This window comes from Canis lupus, chromosome 1 (assembly GCF_003254725.2).
Source record: "Canis lupus dingo isolate Sandy chromosome 1, ASM325472v2, whole genome shotgun sequence".
Lineage (NCBI taxonomy): Eukaryota > Metazoa > Chordata > Mammalia > Carnivora > Canidae > Canis > Canis lupus.
In genome coordinates, this window is record NC_064243.1 from 40,783,646 (window position 1) to 40,802,653 (window position 19,008).

A 19,008-nucleotide genomic window follows, 5' to 3' on the forward strand; every position below is an offset into this window, starting at 1 on the left:
ATCATGACCTTCTTTTAGCCTGTCATCCACCAGGAGAGGCAGAGTGGGAGAGGCAGGAGTGGTCCCAGGCCTGGACTGGGTAGGGGCAGTGTGCACCATCCATCTGCCCAGGGAGCACTCATATACACACTTAGCATTGTGACTGGTGTCATACACTGACAGCCTGTTTCGTGCTAGCCTGGGAGCCCCCTTTGGGCCAGGGCCTCTCCCTTCCTCTGCATCCCAGCAAGTAGTGTAGTATCTGGCACATGCTGGGGGCTTGGTACCCATTTATTGAGCTCAATTGGCTTCAAGAGACCTGGATTCAAATATTTGCTTTGTGACCTCAGACAATGACTTATAGTGAACTAGACATCCATTTTTTTCTCATGTGTAAAATGGAGGTAATAAAACTACATTAGATCAAATATGGCAATATATATAAATAGGCTACACAGAAAAGGCCTTCAGCAAATGTTGATTCCCTTTGTTTTGTTTGGATTGAGCACAACCAGTGCCAGATCCTAATATTCAACCCACGTCCACTAGGGGGTTTGCATCCATTCTCGCTCCTCCTTTCAACTGGGGATTCAAAGGTCGAAAAAGAGTCACAAATGCCTTTTTTTTTTTTTTTTTTTTTTTTTAGTGTCACAAAAGATCATGTCTTTTGTGATTAGGGAATCATTTTCTTGTGGAAATATTGCATCTTGGGAGACACTTTATTCATCCCTTCTTTTGACATGTTCTGTATGTGTACAAGTCACATGGCAAGATGCCGAATAAATGCAGTGGTAAAAGACCTGAAGTTAGCCTATAATTATAGGCACACAGAACATAAATGCACATGGAATATTTACCAAGATAGACATGTTCTAGGCCACAAAGCAAGTCTCAAATTTTAAAAGATTAAAGTCATACAAAGTACATTCTTTAAATAATGGAATTAAGTTAGAAATCAGTAACAGAAGGGTGTCTGGAAAAATCTCCGAATATTTGGAAACTAACTGATACATTTCTAAATAACTGCTAGGCCAAAGAAGGAATCAAATGTGAAATTGGAAACTATTTCAAAATGAATGAAGTGAAAACTCATTATATCAAAATTTGTGAGATGCATCCAAAGCAGTGCTTAGAGGTGAATATATAACACTGTCTATATTGGGAAAGGTTTCAAATGACTTTAGAATCTATCCTGGGAACTAGGGAAAAAAGGAACAAATTAAACTCAGAGTAAGGTGAAGAAAGAAAATAATGAAAATGAAAGCAGAAATCTGTGAATATAAAAAAGAAAACCAGTAAAGAAAATCCGTGAAAGAAAAGCTCATTCTCTGAAAAGAACAATACAATTGATAAATCTCCCTATTCCTGGTTAAAAATTCTCAGCCAACCTAGGAATAGAAGGGAAATCCCTAAACTCTAGAAAGAACATCTGCAAAAGGTCTACAGAAAGGTGCTAGAACTAACAAGTGAGTTCAACAAGCTTGCAGAAAAGGAGGTAAATATATGAAAATCTATTGCTGGCAATGATTGGAAATAAAAATGTACCACTTCTAGTAACATCAACAATATTAAACATTTAGGAATAAATATGACAAAAGATGTACACTGAGAACTATAAAATGTTGCTGAGAACATTCATTGTCTTTACCACAGAGTGATTTATAAATTCAATGCAGTCTCAACCAAAATCCCAGCAGCGTTTTTTGTTTGTTTTTGTTTTGTATAAAATAATGAATTGATTCTAAAATTCTTAAGGAAATTTAAAGGACTTAGAATAGCCAAAACAATATGTATCAACAAAGATGGCAGACTAACATTACCTGATTTTAGGACCTGTAAACCTATACTTAGAAGACAGAGTGATATTGCCATAAAGACAAACAAATAAATCAGCAGTTCAGCCATCCTAATCCTAGATATTTACCCAAAAGAAATCAAAGCATGTTCCATACAGAGTTTTACATGGATATTTTAAACAACTTTGTTTATAATAGCCCTATACTGAAAACAACCCAAATTTCCATCAACAGGTGAGTGGATAAACAAACTGGTACTCCAATACAACAAAATGCTACTTAGTAATAATAATAATAATGAAAATAAATGTGCAATTAAAATTTTGCTGAATCTCAAAATAATTATGTTGAATGAAAGAAACCCCAAAAATAGAAGACTAAAAAGTATGTAGTATTATGGTTCCATTTGTATAAAACTCTAGAAAATGCAAGTTAATTTAATAGTGACAGAGTTTTCCTGGGAATAAGAAGAGCAGAGGGAGGAGAGAGGGATTGCCAAAGGGCATGAAGATACCTCTGAAGGAATTGAATGTGTCCATTATGTTGATTGCACAGATGGTGTACTTGTGGTTGTATGCCTTAAAATGTGTAGTTTATGGCATGCCATTTATACCTTAATAAATCTTTTACCAAGAAAAAGTCACAGAGGACGTTTTAGTGGTGGGAGTTTCCATCCCAGCCAGTCTACTAACTTCTCCCAAGTAGGACACTATGGCCTCTTTCTTGGCAACTCTATGGACTTCTCCCAAGTAGGACACTATGGCCTCTTTCTTGGCAACTCTATGGTTTTGAATTTATCTTAACTTACTTAACCTCTTATTGGTACCTGGCTTGATTGAGCACCTCTTCTTTCTAGAAGCATGTTCTTTTCTTGACTTCTTAACAGCACACTCTTTTGCATTTCTCCCTCCTCATTGCTTTCTCCTTTTCAGTCTCCTTCACTGGCCCCAGCATTTCTCCCAGACCTCACTTGCTAGGGGACCTCTGGCCTTGGTCTTCAGCCTTCTTTTCCTCTCTATTTACACTTTCTTCCAAGCTTATCTCATGGAGCCTTGCAATTCAAAGCATTGCCACCTGTGCTGTCCAATAGAATTTTCTGAAATGGGGCAGCCCAGGTGGCTCAGTGGTTTAGCACTGCCTTCAGCCCAGGGCATGATCCTGGAGACCCGGGATCGAGTCCCATGTCAGACTTCCCTGCATGGAGCCTGCTTCTCCCTCTGCCTGTGTCTCTGCCTCTTTCTCTCTCTGTGTCTCTCATGAATAAATAAACACAATCTTTATAAAATCTTTTTTTTTGAAATGATGGAAATATTCTATAGCCCTAGTGTCTAGTATGGTGGCCACTAGCCATAGATGGCTACTGACTATTTGGAATATGACTAGTGCGAATAAGGAACTGAATTTTAAATTGTATTTGTCTTAATTCATTTACATTTAAATAGTTACACTGTATCATTTATATTATAGAATATAGGCATATTTATTACATATGAATATACTATAAGTATGTATCTATATTTATATTATTATATTTATACTACTTGTCTATGTGGTTGGGGGCTACTGCATTCATTAGCCTTGGTCTAGATCATTGTATTTACAAACTATGGGTGGTAACCTATGAGTTGGCCTTGACCCTTTTTTTTTTTTTTTTTTCAAAATAAAATATCAAGGGGTATCACATATCGTAAGAGTTACATCTTTTCAAGAAACCTTTGTTTCAGGCTTGTTTCTTTGTGAACTAGCTGATGTAACTATGTATGGATCACATGTAGTTTTTTAGGAGTTGTGTTTTTTAGTTGAAAGCCACTGATTTATTTATTTTTTTTAAGATTTTATTTATTTACTCATGAGAGAAAGAGAGGCAGAAACATAGGCAGAGGGAGAAGCTGGGTCCCCATGGGGAGCCCTATGTGGGACTTGATCCCAGGATCCCGACCTGATCTGAAGGCAGATACTCAACCACTGAGCCACCCAGGCGTCCTGAAAGCCACTAGTTTAGATGCAAGTGATGCCTAGCTTTATGACTTCAGCCGTTGAGCTAAGACACCAAGTCATGTTGAACTGTCTTCCTGAGATCCTCATGTGTCTAGTAGGTACCCTCTGGGTTTTTCTCATTTCAGCGTAATGGTTACCTTAATCCCCCTTTTTCCTTGTCCCATCTCCCCATTTTATTGGAGGTCCCATTCATTCTAGCAACACAGTCTAGTGACTCTGACTCTGAAATGGATCCTGCTTAATTTTCATTGCCTTTAAGGCTGGGCATCCCTTGCCTGAATCTCTGCAAAATCCCCAAACTAGCCTATCTTTCAATCTTGTTTTTATACAGCCTGTACTCTACATGGCAGTCACAGGGGGCTTTTATTTTTTATTATTTTTTTAAAAGATTTTTATTTATTCATGAGAGAGAGAGAGAGAGAGAGAGAGAGAGGCAGAGACACAGGCAGAGGCAGAAGCAGGCTCCATTCAGGGAGCCCGATGTGGGACTCGATCCCAGGTCTCCAGGATCATGCCCTGGGCTGAAGGCAGCTCTAAACTGCTGAGCCACCCGGGCTGCCCCACAGAGGGCTTTTATTTTATTTTTTTAAAGATTTTTATTTATTTATTCATGAGAGACACACAAAGAGAGAGGAAGAGAGAGAGAGGTGCAGAGACACAGGCAGAGGGAGAAGCAGGCTCCATATAGGGACCCCGATGTGGGACTTGATCCCGGGTCTCCAGGATCACACCATGGGCCAAAGGCAGGCACTAAGCCTCTGAGCCACCCAGGGATCCCCACAGAGGGCTTTTAGAAGCCAAAATCAGACGATGTTGCTTCCCTACTTAAAAGCTGTCCATTGCATCAAGAATACTCTCTCAGCACTGTATTGTGGGCAGCGAGGCCCTGGCAAGCTGACCCTAGCATCCCCAGCATGGCTCCTGCCCCACTTGACTTGGCCTTTCTGTGCCAGGAACACCCACTTCCTTGCTTGTTTCTCTGCAGGGCCTTTGCATGTGTTGTGTGACCCAGACCCTCAACTTTCTCCAGGCTGGCCTCTCTTTGTTAATTCACATCTCACATCAGGTGTCATTTCCTCAAAGGGGCAGCCTTTCTGTGACTTGATTAGTGTCCACAACCCAAGTCTAAGTGATCTGTTTTAGAAGTAAATGAGGTATATTATTAGTTACCTAGAGAATTTTTGAGTAATATGAACAAAGCTATCAAAGTATTTTTTAAAAATGATTTTATTTATTTGAGAGAAAGCACCAGAGAGAGAGAGAGAGAGAGAGAGAGAGAGCACACAAATTGGGGGAGCAGCAGAGGCAGAGGGAAAAGGAGGCCCCTCGCAGGCCCCTGATTGAGCATCCCTGGGGCTCAATCCCAGGACCCTGGGATCATGACCTGAGCTGAAGTCAGACACTTAACCAAGTGAGGCACCCAGGCGCCCCTCAAAATATTTTTGATTAAAGATTCTTGGATCTTCTTTGAGGATCATCTGTACTCATTAAAATCCTTCTGTGCAAGTTTCTGTATGGGGAATAAGTATTGGTCTTGCTATTTTTTTTAACTTAGTGGAGTACCTCATTATGCAAATTTAATGAACATTTAGAAATATGTAAAATACAGTATATTAATGTGTAGACATAAAATTAGTTAATATAAAATTTTAGAGTTCATTGATGTTAAATATAAATACAAGTTATTTATTGATGTTTTTAATCACTGAGATGAATGTACATTATGATTGGTTCTTCGAGATAATTTGTATTTTATTTAAATTACCAAATTACTTTTGTCTTGAAGGAGAAAAGTCTGTAGTTTAGGGTATATTATTCCTTCTAATATTTGATCTTTATTTTTATAATGATCTTTTTGAAAAAAATGTTATAGGAATAGTGCAGAAGAATTGCTACTTATCAACAAGATAAGTGAAAGGATTTGTGATTCTTGCCTTTGCTTGAAAAAAAAAAAAGGAGATCTACACTGAAATGCTGGAACTTTTTACAGGAATCATTTGAGTAGTAGATTCCCAAAACAATGAAACTGTATGTTTCACATTATATTGTCGAAACCACATAGCAAGAGGAGAAATAGGAAATGTGTTAAATTTACAAAATGCAAATTGAATATAAGTATGAAAATTTGGCATTATTTTATCCTAGAAAATTCTTTAAATTAGATAAAATAGTGTTCAGGAAGTTAAAATAGGGCCTCCTTTTATTTCATGTGTTCCATTCTGCCCAAGGTCAGAAATGGTGGTGATGAAAATGTTCTCGTTCTCTGGATAAGCTCTACAAAGAGAAGAATCTAAACTGCAGATTTTTAAAAAAATATTTTATTTATTCATGAGTGACACAGAGAGAGAGGCAGAGACACAGGCAGAGAGAGAAGCAGGCTCCCTGCAGGGAGCCGGATGCAGGACTCGATCCCAGGACTCCAGGATCATGCCCTGGGCTGAAGGCAGGCACTTAACCGCTGAGCCACTCAGGCATCCCTAAACTGCAGATTTATGCACAGGGATGTTTCTTGTGGCATTGTTTATAATTCTGAAAAAGTCAGGAACCAACCACGTATTCTAGTAATGGAGGAATTAAGCAGATTGTAGAACAGCTATATAATAAAAGATCATTGAAGTTATTTTTTAGAAGGCTATTTAATGTTGTGGGAGAAAGATTCTTACATAATGCTAAATTGAAGAAAAGAACTTATTTATATGGTGTGATCTTAATTAGGTAAAAACCATTTTCATAGGAGAAAATACATTAGTGGTTCATTCTAAGGAGTAATTGTTGCTGGCTTGTATTTTCTTAAGTTGTTTAGAAGAAGCATATATTTATAATCACAAAAAATTATCAAAAAAAATTTTGGGTGGCTAACAACATACTAAATGTTAAGCTTATTGTGTTTTCGAGCTGGAGAATAGTTTTCTGGGATCACTTGGCCTGGGAGCTTGTACTAAGGGTTGTGATTGGGAGGGGGGCTTGAGAGTGGTTTTTCAGAAGGCCAAATGGAAAGGAAGTTTTCTTAGCATTTTTGTTCTCGATAAATTCCTGATGTACCCAGTCCTGTCATTCACCAACCGCCACTTGCTGATCAGAAAGTCTGGCTGTCTGCTTTGTGACAAATATAAAATAAGAAGACAAAGTAATTATTATTTAATAAATATGACTTTTTAGGTAGCCAAATCATTTTAAACAGAAGGCAGCAGTGAAAGATTCCTGATGGTATAAAGTAGGAACCATTCTAGACTGTTCTTTAGTCATTGGGTGTTCATCTATGACTAGGACATGAAATCATTTTAGTGGATCTCCCTCAGCATTACCCTTTAAATGAAATTAGATTAGAAGAGAAAATATAGGATGTATTATAAATATTAAGTATTCGTTCTTGAGATTTTTATTTCAAATATGCGTTTGAATGTACTGAATTGTAAATGTAAAATGTGTTTGGCTTTAAAAAAAACTGATTTGCAGTCAGAAAAAGTCAAAAGATTCTTTTGAGATCTAGATCAGTGGTCTCAGTATGATCCTGGAATCAACAGCAGGTGTCACTTGGGAACGTGTTAGAGATGCACATTCTCAGGCCCCGCCCCAGAACTACTGAATCAGAAATTTGGGGGCCCAGCACTCTATGGTTTAATAAGTACCCCTGGTGATTCTAATGAGGACTTACATTTGTGAACCACTGGTCAAGCCCTGATGTTCCAGGTATGGTCCAGAGACTAACATAGGCACAGCCAGCCAGTTAGAAATGCAGAATTTCCGGCCCCAACCTAGCCTACTAAATCAGAATCTACAAGCTCCCTGGGTGATTTGTATGCTCATATTAAAGGTTTATTAAAGGTTGAGAAGGCTGATCTAAACCACATGTGCCTTCAAAGGCCATATAGATAAGGTCAGTGAGTGAAGAGAGCAGGGTGAGGCATTGATCGTGATGTGAGGTTTAAGCACACTTCATTTGTTTAAAAATGTCCTCTATTGGGACACCTGGGTGGCTCAGTGGTTGAGTGTCTGCCTTTGGCTCAGGTCTCCCTCTGCCTTTGTCCCTGCCTCTCTCTCTCTCTGTCTCTTGTGAATAAATAAATAAAATCTTCACAAAAAAAAAAAAAGTCCTCTATCAAGGCAGCTGGGACTGATACCTCCAACCAAACTCATCAACTCACATTAACTGCCACTGACCTTAGTGACCTCAAGCATATTTTAATTCCCAATTTTAGTAGAGTGAGCTTGTCATATTAACTTCTTCTGATCTCTTTTAGGAATTTATCCAGGAGCTGCTCTCTCGGATAAGAGGCATGAGGAAACTGAACCCTCCGCAGAAGAAGACCGGATAATTCTAACACAGGGTGGAACTCTCCCAGAGACGAAGATGGGTCCTGGGATTTGGGCTTCATGAAGACATTTATTAAAGCATAGTTGCCCTTATGAGAAACTTTTTTTGGGGGAGGGGGGTGTCTATTAGACATTTATTCAAGAGTGTTCCTTTTTTGTTTTGAAAGGTTCTATTAGTGTATTATTTTAATAGCAAGAACATCATGACTCTGGTTTCAGCCCAACCAGGGGTTTTGAACCAGGCAGACATGCAAGAATGGGCTGGGCCAGGCAACATTTTCTTTGTAAAATCAAAGGTTTAGGACCTAACTATACAGGGATGGTGGTTTTCTTACGAGTTTGGTAATCTTTTTCTTAAATTGTACAACTGTCTCAGATGCCGAATTTCTCGTACTTGTATATATCCACACATGACTAAGTTGAACTGTAGACGTGAGTTTTATTTCACATTGATGGAATAAACTTGTGGTTGTCCTTTAATTGAAGGTCACAGCACATGTATTTTCAAGAGGCCACTGGATATTCTTCATGTGAATGCTGCTGACCGTCAGCATTCACTTTATGCACCAAAGTGAAAGAAGTCAGTGTATCTGTTATTTTAATGAGCTACACCACATGGAGTTGAGTTGGTCAAGGGCTTAATTCATGGACTTTATATTATTTCATTAATTGGGATGCTTTGCCAGGTCATGTACTTATTGCCTTGTTTGTGGTATTTTAAAGTTTTATGAATCCTTAATTTGAAGAACTATTCAGATTTCTAAAGAAAAGCCCATGCTGAGTGGTGTTTTGCAATGGGGAAAGGAAGCACTGTGTAGCAATGAATTCTCTGCTTTCAACCAAATACTGTGTATTACTCTCTCTCCACGAAAGCAGGTCATGTGGAAGCTAGCAAATTAAGTATCTTCCTCCTTAGAAGTCGATCTGGTCATTTCTGTGCCTGGGCAGCATTAGAGCGGTGCGAGTGAGCTGAGGGTTGAGTGATGTGGAGGTGAGAAAGCCTCACCTTCCTTCAAGAAAGTTGATGCAAGAGCATCCGCTGGTTTGGAAGGATGGTGGAAATTGCATTTCTGGCTCCTCTCAATGGCATGTCCTGAGGCTTCTGGCTCTTGGCCCTAATGATGCACCCCAGTCTCCTTGCTTGGAGCGAGGTGTGGGGCACCTGCCCTGTGCCTCCTGGTTATAGATCAGCTCCTTGGAGAAGGATCAAACGTCAGACGATGTGGGCTGGGTAAAAGGTCAGAGGAGAAACTCTTCCCTTCCCCAAGGAGGCCTCCACCGCCTTCCCCACAGAAACCCCATCTACTGTAAGATGTCTCTAGGGGGCCCTGTCAGAGGACAGGAGTCAGACATTTTATATCAAGGGTGCTCTGAACATATTTTATTTTTTAAAAGAACTATGTTTGTGAATTTTATGTATACTGGCAAGCTTTTGAAAATGTATTTAATTTTGTAATGTTTACCAATGATTTATTTACAAGCTATTTACTGAAATAAATGGAGCTGCTTACGACTCTGCTTACACACTTGCATTGCCAAACCTGTTCAAATGATAATTTTTCTGTGTGAGATGTTCTGCAGACAGGGGTACCAAGCACATATACCTAGCTTTTCGCTTTCCAGGTATTTTCAGGCATTTGACCCTGGTTCTCTCCTGATGAAAGCAAGGTTGCTGAAAGCAACATTCCTGGGTTGGGAAGGAAATGGAGGAGGAGCTCTGTGTGTTTGGTCCTGCCTGGCTTCTATTTCAACCCTCTCTCAGGCCATGTGCTTTGCATTTAATTAGAACTCCCTTTTACCCATCTGATAAAAATTCTCAAGAAAATTTCAAATTAACCAACTATTCCAGTTATTGTTGGAATGCCGTGCATCCTATAAACACAGAAAAATACTGAATTTGCAGGATTTCTACTAGGGCTGACCAGCCCAAAGTTATGAGCTGATGAAGCAAGAGGCCCTTTGATCCTGCCACATAATACATACTCTTCCTTCCCTCCCCAAGGCCTGGCATCACCTGACTCCTTCTGAACAGGACCTCCTCCTTGGCTCCTCATCTCTGCCCTCAACACGCCCTCATTCACCAGGCTCTTCTTCCTCTGCTCATACCTCTCATATCTATCCCTTGTTAAATCTTGCCTTGGTTCCTGCAACCATCTTGAAATTGGTTTCCCCATGTCCAGACTTGCTTACCTCTGATCTGTTCTCCACCCAGTAGCCAGAAAGACAGCTGGGATCACTCCACCCCTTACTTAAAACCCAAACTTCTCCACATTCCTTGTAAGGAATTGGTCCCTGCTTCTCCCGCCTCCTTTTTTGATCTTCCACTAATATCCAGTCCTGTTGAATGACTAGAGTTTCTAGAGCATATATATTTTCTCCTCTGAGGCTTTGCAAAAACTGTTGCCTCAGTCTGGAATAACCGCACCATCCAAAGACTTTATCTGGAAGCTGGTCTATATCGCTTCCTAAGGATGTCCAGAGCTTTTAGTATTTACTACCTCATCCCAGCATATACACACCACATTATTGCTGTCTATTCACCTGTTTGTCTCTTCTGTTAGACTCTAGGATCTTTGAGATTGGGACCCAATCTTATAAATCAAGCACCAAATCATGAAGTTGGCCCATCAAAGGGATCAATACATGTTTGCCAACTGAATAAATATGACAAAAGCTTCAAGAAAACTGTTTCCTTCCTGGCTGGGATAGTGGTTCTTAGGCCTGAATGCACATTTGCATCACCTGAGGAGTTTTAAAAGCAAGTCCTGACCAATTTAACAACAATTTGAAGAAGCCGACCTTAGGGTTTTTTTTTTAAGCTCCCAGATTGAGCACCAACTGACCCATTGGATCACTCTTGTGGAGTCTGGCACACACGTTTGACCTCACTGGCCTCAGCTCACAACATGGATGCTGTTGCCGTGGATGGCAGCTGTGGCATTAGCACATTGACTATTTCTCGTTCTACCTTCTGCTGGAGAGAAACTATAATCCAGCACCAGGGGAATGACCCCAAAGTACCCAACTTCTGGCTTAGTCTTCCACTTGAGCATTGAGAAATCCAAGTTTAAACTTTATCCTTTTATAAAAATCATCATAATAGTCCCCATTTATTTATTACTGTGCTGAGTGCTTACCTTCCTTACCACATTTAATCCTAACATTAATCTTATGGAGGTAGATTGCATTAGCCTCATTTTATAGAAGAGAAGATAAACTCAGAATCGTTCAGCAATTTCCTGGAGTTCCCATGGCCCCAGAGCGGACCTTCAAGACCAGTGCTGCTGTCTGCCTCTAAGCCCCTTGACCATTTAGCTTTCCTGCCCCTTGCAGGGGGTTTGTTCTCAGTTCCCCCCACAGGAATGAAAGCCAGGAGCTGCATCTAAAGTGATCGGAGCCCCAGAGCTGAGAGGTGGGGAGTGGGAGGCTCTGTGGTTAGAGTGGGTCCTCAGCCACCTATGGGTTCTCTCCCACCCCTGAGAACAGAGACCCCCAGCTCCTGAGGAGCAGCACAGCCAGACTTTGTAGCTGGGCTCCCCTCTGTCCCCAGGCTCTTCTTCACTTTTCCCCTGACAAAAAAATTCCTGGACTTGGCCTTGGTAGCTCAGCATAGAGTACCTGCCAACAGTTTCCAGAGGAGGTAAAATTGGGAGAAAGAACATCTGGAGGAAATTCTTTCTCAATTCCTGTAACACTGGGATATCCGATTTTCATTTGCTACCTCAGATCCCCATAAGAGATTGTGTGCTGTGCAGAATCAGTTATTAACAGATGAGTACATGATTGTATCAGCTCTTTCCAAGAAGACACAATGGTTGGGAACATGAGCTATTGTTGAGCGATGACTACCATCTCCCCAAGGGACACTGACCAAAGGGCCACTGCCTAGAGTAGCCAATCTGTCCCAGGCACTTGGTGCACCACTCAGAGAAGCGGGTGGGATTGCATCTAGGGGTTGCCCCCTCCCCTTCCATGGCACAGGCGAGGCTGGCAGTGGGGGCTGAAGTTTGCCCCATGGCTTAGTTCTGTGGTAGGCACTGCTCCCGCCCAGCCCGCTGGGATTTGCCTTTCTTTCTGCTGTCCCTCCAGTATTGCTCAGCAAGACCTTTACTGTGTGTGCCTGACAGCTTGGGGGAAAGGCAGGCCCCACAGCTGATGGACACATCTCTACCCTTACATCATTTTTGCTTCTGAGTCAACGATCCTGGGGATTCCCCCCACTTCTCAGGAACCTTCTCTGAGTGCAGCCACTTTGGAGGTGCTGTCTCCCTACTTCACATCCCCATTGTCTCCTCCTTTTGCCCCTGTCTTGGGTCACTACACTCAGGTCCCTCTAATGGCACAAATGGGCTAAGAGGGCCTGGTGGAAAGTACTGTGGGGGTGGGGGGACCCCTTGTCTGTGGTCTGTCTAAAAAAAAGCAAAAGAATTTAATGTATTTGGTAACTGGAACTTTGTGAAAGCCAGTTGCAAGTTGGACACTGACAGGAATACAGGTTTTCTCCCCTAGTGCTTTCTTCCTGAATTTACGATGATCCTGCAGTTATTAGTAAGAACTAGTGCCGCTTCCTTTGGAATTCAGGATATCACTTACGGTGTGTTTGTAATTTCCCTGTGAAAAACTGGGTGGCTTCTCATAGTTCTCTATGAGTAAGACCTATCCGGACTTCACGGAGTTTCCTTGGACCGCTTGCACCGCTATTCAGACACAAGTGCAGGAAATGTTTCACTTCCTCGGTGTTCTTATGCCACCATGGTGTATCTTGACTGGGGAGAAGTTGTTTTTATAATACTAGATAGTTCACCACTTCTCTTGGCTCTGTGGGTGCTCCCACTACAACAGGGCAGATAGGCATTTCAGTAGAATACTAATATTAAAATAGCTACAAATTAGGTCCTGGAAATCCAGTTTTCTAGTGCTTTCATTGGATCCATTGGATAAATAAGACCAGATTTATTTTATCTCTGGTCAGTTTTCCTTCATCTTCAGGATCTTCAAGCAGGGTGTTAAGTGACTCTGCTGAATGGCCTCCTTTAGTCTGACCTTGTTCTGGTCGGTTCTAGAGGTAGATGATCCTAGCAAGCATATGAAGGTAAAGAAATGTGCACTTTTAACATCATGGCTACATAGACTTGATCTCATTTATATGCATATTTTTAATTCAGTGTGATCATTGTTGGGAAACAATTCTACCCAGGTCTGTCATGTTCCTGCATGTTTTAATTAATGTCAATATTGGAAGATAGAAATAAGTTTTTCCCTCTAGGGCAAAGAGCAGGCAGGCGTTTGCCCATTATAAAAAATGTGGACTCCCTAAATTCAGAGTTTTCCCTCCTATAATGCAACTCACTGCCTGCACAACCATCACCTAGCCTTCTTCGCAAACCCCTATGGGCCTTGGCTCTGGGAGAAATCAACATCAAAAAGTGTTGTTACTTGGGCAACTACTATTGCCAATTGACAAACTCTGTTTCTCTCTGACCCAGGATTGTGGGGTCTGGTGCATCCATGAAACTGAGGCAGGCTAACTTGTCAGCCTGTAATAGGGTCAAGTCTGAGACCCTATCAGTGTGATTTGTATCATTCTTATAACTAGTAGATACTTTCTTATATTTAGACCCTAACTTGATTAATCATTTTCAATGGGGGTAGGGTCAGAAGTTAAAGACATTCCATGCCACAAATGGTGGTTCTGTGGATAGAATTTACTTTCACAAAAGCCACTTTCTCTCTTCCTCTTCCTTAGTAGCAAAAAGGGAATGCTGGTGGAGGTCAGGGAAAATGCATGACGGAGAGACACACCTGCTTCACACAAAAATGACTCCTTGGAGTGAAATGGAGAATACAAGCAAATGTCAGTTCTTGCCTCATATCTCTCTCCAGTACTGCATAATAGGAGTAGCGCATTATCGCTTGCTATTGTCAAATTCCCAAATTCCACTGCAAAAGTAGTTTTTTGATCATAATTTCCTTGTGTATTGTAGTCCACCCTGTTGTTTCTGAAACCAAAAATAGAAAATGAGCTCATGGTTCTTGTCAGTTCGCAGGGTGCTTTACAGAAAGTGTAACCCCCTCTGGGTCACAGGTGGCTTGAGACTAAGTGATTTACTATTTGGTTTTCCTATTGTTAATAGCAGGAAGTGCTCCCTTGCTGCTGATGAGATTTATAAAAGGGAATATTACTGATAAAACCCCCTTTCTGATTGTTCATAGATAAGGAGATAAATAAGATAATGCATATTTAAGGAATGTTTTTATAGCACTTAGCACAGTGCCTTACCCTTTTAAGCTGTGCTCCCAACAGGGGCAGGAACCAAAATTTGTACAATAGATCGTGTAGGCTTGCATCACTTTAACAGAATACGCCAAAGCCCTAGAAACTTACTGAAATTAGTGATGAGTGAGAAGTTGAACAAAACCTCCAAACTCTTGGGAAAAAAAAGCATAGTTAGTTGTTTTTTTCCCCTTCCGAATCTTATTTTCTGTTGCAGACAGATGTGCTGAGAACTGCCTGCCAGTATCTTTAAGCTAAGTGTTCCTACAGCTACAGCTCGTGGAACTTTACAGGAGAGAGAGAGAGAAAGAGAGCCAGAGAGAAAGAGAGAGAGAGAGAGAGAGACAGGGCCACACAGAGCCACAGAGAGATCATGTGCCAGAGAGAGTACCAGAAAGAAAGGACACAGAAAGTGGCAGACAGGCATGGTAGGGAAGAGGGTCTGTGCTATCACTAGGTTCTCAAAATGTCCATACCTAGATCTTCTGAAAAATCAGAGCCTGGAACATTGGAGGCCACAGTCATGCAGGAAGCCAGGGTTCCCAGAAGTCCCAGAATAGCTGGTGACAAGGCCAGCCGCCCCTCCTTGGCCTCAGACCTTCCCGAACAAATTCCCAAACTCATTCTTCCCCATCTCATACTCAGATGTTCCACTTTGCCGAATTCCTTCCGTGGTTGATAGGTTCTCCCAGACACGCTGCCCCAGAAGCAAGTAATGGCCTGTCTGCCTGGCAAAGAAGCCTGGAAGGGGCTGGTTCTCCCTGGCATGCATATGTTGGCTTGTTTAGGAGATAGATTTCAGGTGTCTTTCCTCTTCTGCTTGTTGTGATGGGTCCTGCCCTTGGGTTCCCATGATCACAAGCCTCTGGAGTAGATTCACCCCCAACATGTTCAGCTCCACAGTCTGCTTCAACTACCAACACCACTGCCTAGCCAGGGAAAAGGTATGAAATGGCACCTGCAGAAAGGTCTATCCTCACCCCAACCCCCACTCCCACTCATTTCTGCCATCTTGTTTAGGTTATCAAAAAACAAGTTGAGACAAGCATGTGAATACTGGTGTACAGTGCAGAGCAATGAGTGGGGGAAAAGCCCATACTTTTCCCCCTGTCCCTGGGGGGGGGGGGAAGAAAAGAAGGTAATACCTTGTCCCTTGACAAACCACTTCTTTTGAGCATTTTTTTTTTGTTTGTTTCATAAGCATGCAGAGAAAGAAAGCCATTGTGTTATATTTGGGCTGGGAATTTAAATTCTGTAAAATATTGTATACCTTCTAAGAGGAAGTAAGCTCTTAACTGTTTTTGCTCGTGTCTCATCATGAGTCTCATTTAATCCAAAGCACTGGCCCATAATTTATGATCTTTGTACAGCAGAAACACTAAAGATACTTCTTAATGCCACTACACAAATCAGTTGCACACGTAATGTTAGCAGCAGCAATTACCACTGCCTAAGTACTTGCTCACACTGCCACCACCTGAGATTCAAAATGGCTCAGCCACCCATATTGTGAACCAGACAAAGCCATATTTCTAATGGGCTCCAGGGCCTGAAGGCAGAAACCCTGGAAGAGATGGAATTCCCATTTTGTTGCCAACAATAAATATCAAACTTAATGTTCATTCAGTGATGACTGCCTAGAGAAAAACAAGCAGAAATGAAGGGGCTTTAGAATCCTAACCAATAATCAATCCAATATCTCCCTCAGATACGAATTTCATTACTAAGGGGCTCATAATTTTTGTGTTGTCAGTTTTAGTGAAAAGTCCTTGAGGGTTATTCATTGGTAATTGGAGAAGTCAATGTTAATGTCTGCCGTGGATTAGGAAAGGATGTTTTATGACTAACTTTTCAGATGCTTATATTGAACTGGCCAAGGTTGGAAGTTTTACTGGGTTCTACCCAAAGCTCCATAAAAGCTTTTAAATTACCTGTAGTTGTCAGAGGGGATTGTCTCCTCAAGAAGGCGAATGAAGTTTTAAGAGCAATGGGTGGGGGAAAAGCCCATACTTTACTACATATCACTATACTACACATCAAGTTTTAAAAATAATACCATGGCTCCTTCTGTCTTCCTCCTAAATGGTGGCCCTGGCTTTCAAAAGAAGAATCCTCTTGGAACAAGCTTAGGTTAGTAGAGTTGGTGGAGTCCGCAGGCACCAATTGGTGAGCTTTTCAGCCTCTTGCCCTGCCCTCCTTCCTCTAGCATCCTGCAATCCTCCCACGTCTGTGCTAGAGGCCCCACAATCAACTGGGCATCCATTCTCCTTCAAGCTAACCAGCACATACCCCTGGTAGGAGCCTTAAAGTGTAGTCATCTTTGTTTTTGTCCAATTCTTTGCTAGGGTGGTGTGAGTCTGGGTGTGTGAAATTGTGAGGGCTAGCAAATGTTGGTAATGAAGACCCTACCAATGGTCATTCGAATGTTATTTGAATGTCATTTATCTCCTATGGCAGCCCTGTGATGTGAGTAGAGTAATATCCCATTTACAATTACAATCTAGGCTGAAAGAAGGTCAAACTCTGCCAAAAGACTGAGCAGGGTGGACATATAAACTGATACCAGACTTTAAGAGGGCAACTTAGAAATATTTATTAAAATATAAAATGTTACTATTTCTTGATTCAATAGTTCTACTTTTTAAAATGTATCTAATACTTGTACAAATATACATAGAAAGTTTTTTTATTAGTGTTTTTGTAATAGAGAAAAATGGAAACCAATTCATGCACATTAGATAGTTTTATGAAGAATGATACACCAACATCCATGGTGTTTGTTCTCAAGAGGCAAAAGAGAGGATTTAATGTAATTCTACCTTTTAAAAACAGTGTATATATTAATAATAATATATTATTATATTAATATATATTATATTATATTATATATCATATTAATATATAATTAATAATAATATGTATATATTAATATATATATGATTATATACATTTTAAAAAGCAGAAGAATACATTGTCATCAATCCTGATCTTGGGATAAGAGTATAGGGTCAAGTGTTAGGGAGACAACTTACTATTGGTTACATTTCTATAGTGTCTGAGTATTTTATTTCTTTTTTTTATTTTTAAGATTTATTTATATTAGGGAGAGAGAGAAAGTACAGTGGGGAGGGACAGAGGCAGAGGGAGAGAGAATCTTAAGAAGACTTCAAGTTGAGCACAACGCTGATGGAGGGCTCAATCCCACAATGCATGAGATCATGACCTGAGCCAAAACCAACTGTTGGACAGATCCAGCTACCCAGGTGCCCCATGTCTGAGTACTTTCTGCCAAGAAGTCCATCTTCACTTTTAGTGAGGAAACACAGTTTGAGTAAGACACATTTGTGGAAGGTGCCTTACCCAGTGCCTCTGTGAACCTCACACCTGTGTCCAGGGCTGGCTGAGCATGGTCTGCACTGCCTGGACAGTGTGCTTGGGCCTGCCTGGGTGACTGTGCAGGGCGACTGGAAGATTCCAACAGGCCCTGGCAGAGAAGGCATTTTTCCTCTGGGAAGAGGCTGATGGTCAATTGAAACTCAGTTTCCTGATCCCGAAAGGGTGCCTGTGGGGAATGTGAAAAAAAGGACAAAAATAGTATCCAGTTCTAGCAGGAAGGGTTAGGGCAGACCCTGAGAGTGTAGAGGGTAAAACTATATCCCTAAAGACATGGTGAAGAATGGGGAGAGGGGGAGAGGTCTATTTTTTTTTCCAGAAAAGCAGAGGCGGCTAGAGGTGGCTAGAGCAGGCCCAAGATGGCCCTTGTAGAAGAACAGTAGAACAGTAGTGTTCATCTCAGGTGGCTCCATGAAGCATGCATCCAGCCTCTGCATGTCCTGTCTGTCTAGCTCCCACCACTACATGCTCTATGTGCAGAGAAACTCTGTCCAAGCTCAAGCTTTCGTTGTTGGGGGAGAGGTGCTGTCATCATCACCGACCTTACCCTGAACAAGTGATGGCGACATCAGCCACCTTTCACTGAGTGTGCTATGCTAATGCCCTTGGATTCAAGCTGTACTTGCCTCATGAAGCAAGTTATATATTACCTATATAATGTACCCATTATGTAGGTAAGGAAACCGAGGCTTGGAGAGAATACATAGCCTGATGCCATATATCCAGTGGATGGTGAAGCTTCTATTTCAAGGTGGGCAACCTGATTACAAAACAAATTCTGTTAAGCTGTGTGTGGTTATAAATCAAACCCAGTGGGACAGTTATCTGGGCTAGGGAAGTAGGGCCATCGTATCTTTTGGCTCCCATCTTGTGGTATAGGCCTCCCCCAACAAAGTATGGGCATCTCTCAGTATTGAGGAAAAAATAGCAAAACCAAGCATGTATTGAGGTAGGCCCTGGGTGCTAGATTCAGCAGCTTGTGATTCTGGTTCATTGTTCTGAATATTTCGTTCACAAGACACTTGACACAATGCAAACATTGCAGAGAAATGTCTAGTTCAGGAAAATATACTGGGGGCTGTGAGAGACAAAACTGCAAGGAAGTGGGTGAGGAAAGGTATGGTCTTTATTTTGACTTTCCTGTGGGTGTCAGGTGGGCCCTTGGAGGTTGATAGAAGGAGAACATTTGGATCTGTCACAACTCATCATGGTATCCTGGGGCAAGTGATTTTCCCCAGGCAAAGAAAAGAGCAA

The 19,008-nt window shown here is 41.3% G+C and overlaps 1 protein-coding gene across 4 annotated transcripts in view; it reads left to right on the forward strand.

The window, feature by feature from the left end:
* Positions 1 to 9,600, forward strand: part of PPP1R14C (protein phosphatase 1 regulatory inhibitor subunit 14C) — an 86,277-nt gene extending 76,677 nt beyond the window's left edge. For all 4 annotated transcript variants that reach the window (XM_049115763.1, XM_049115671.1, XM_049115735.1 and 1 more), the window contains one exon: positions 8,015 to 9,600. Coding sequence is in view for 3 of the 4 variants with exons in the window: in XM_049115671.1 (XP_048971628.1) it covers positions 8,015 to 8,089 (75 nt within the window). In the remaining variant the exon portion in view is untranslated. The remainder of the gene's footprint in view (positions 1 to 8,014) is intronic.
* Positions 9,601 to 19,008: the final 9,408 nt, after the last annotated feature.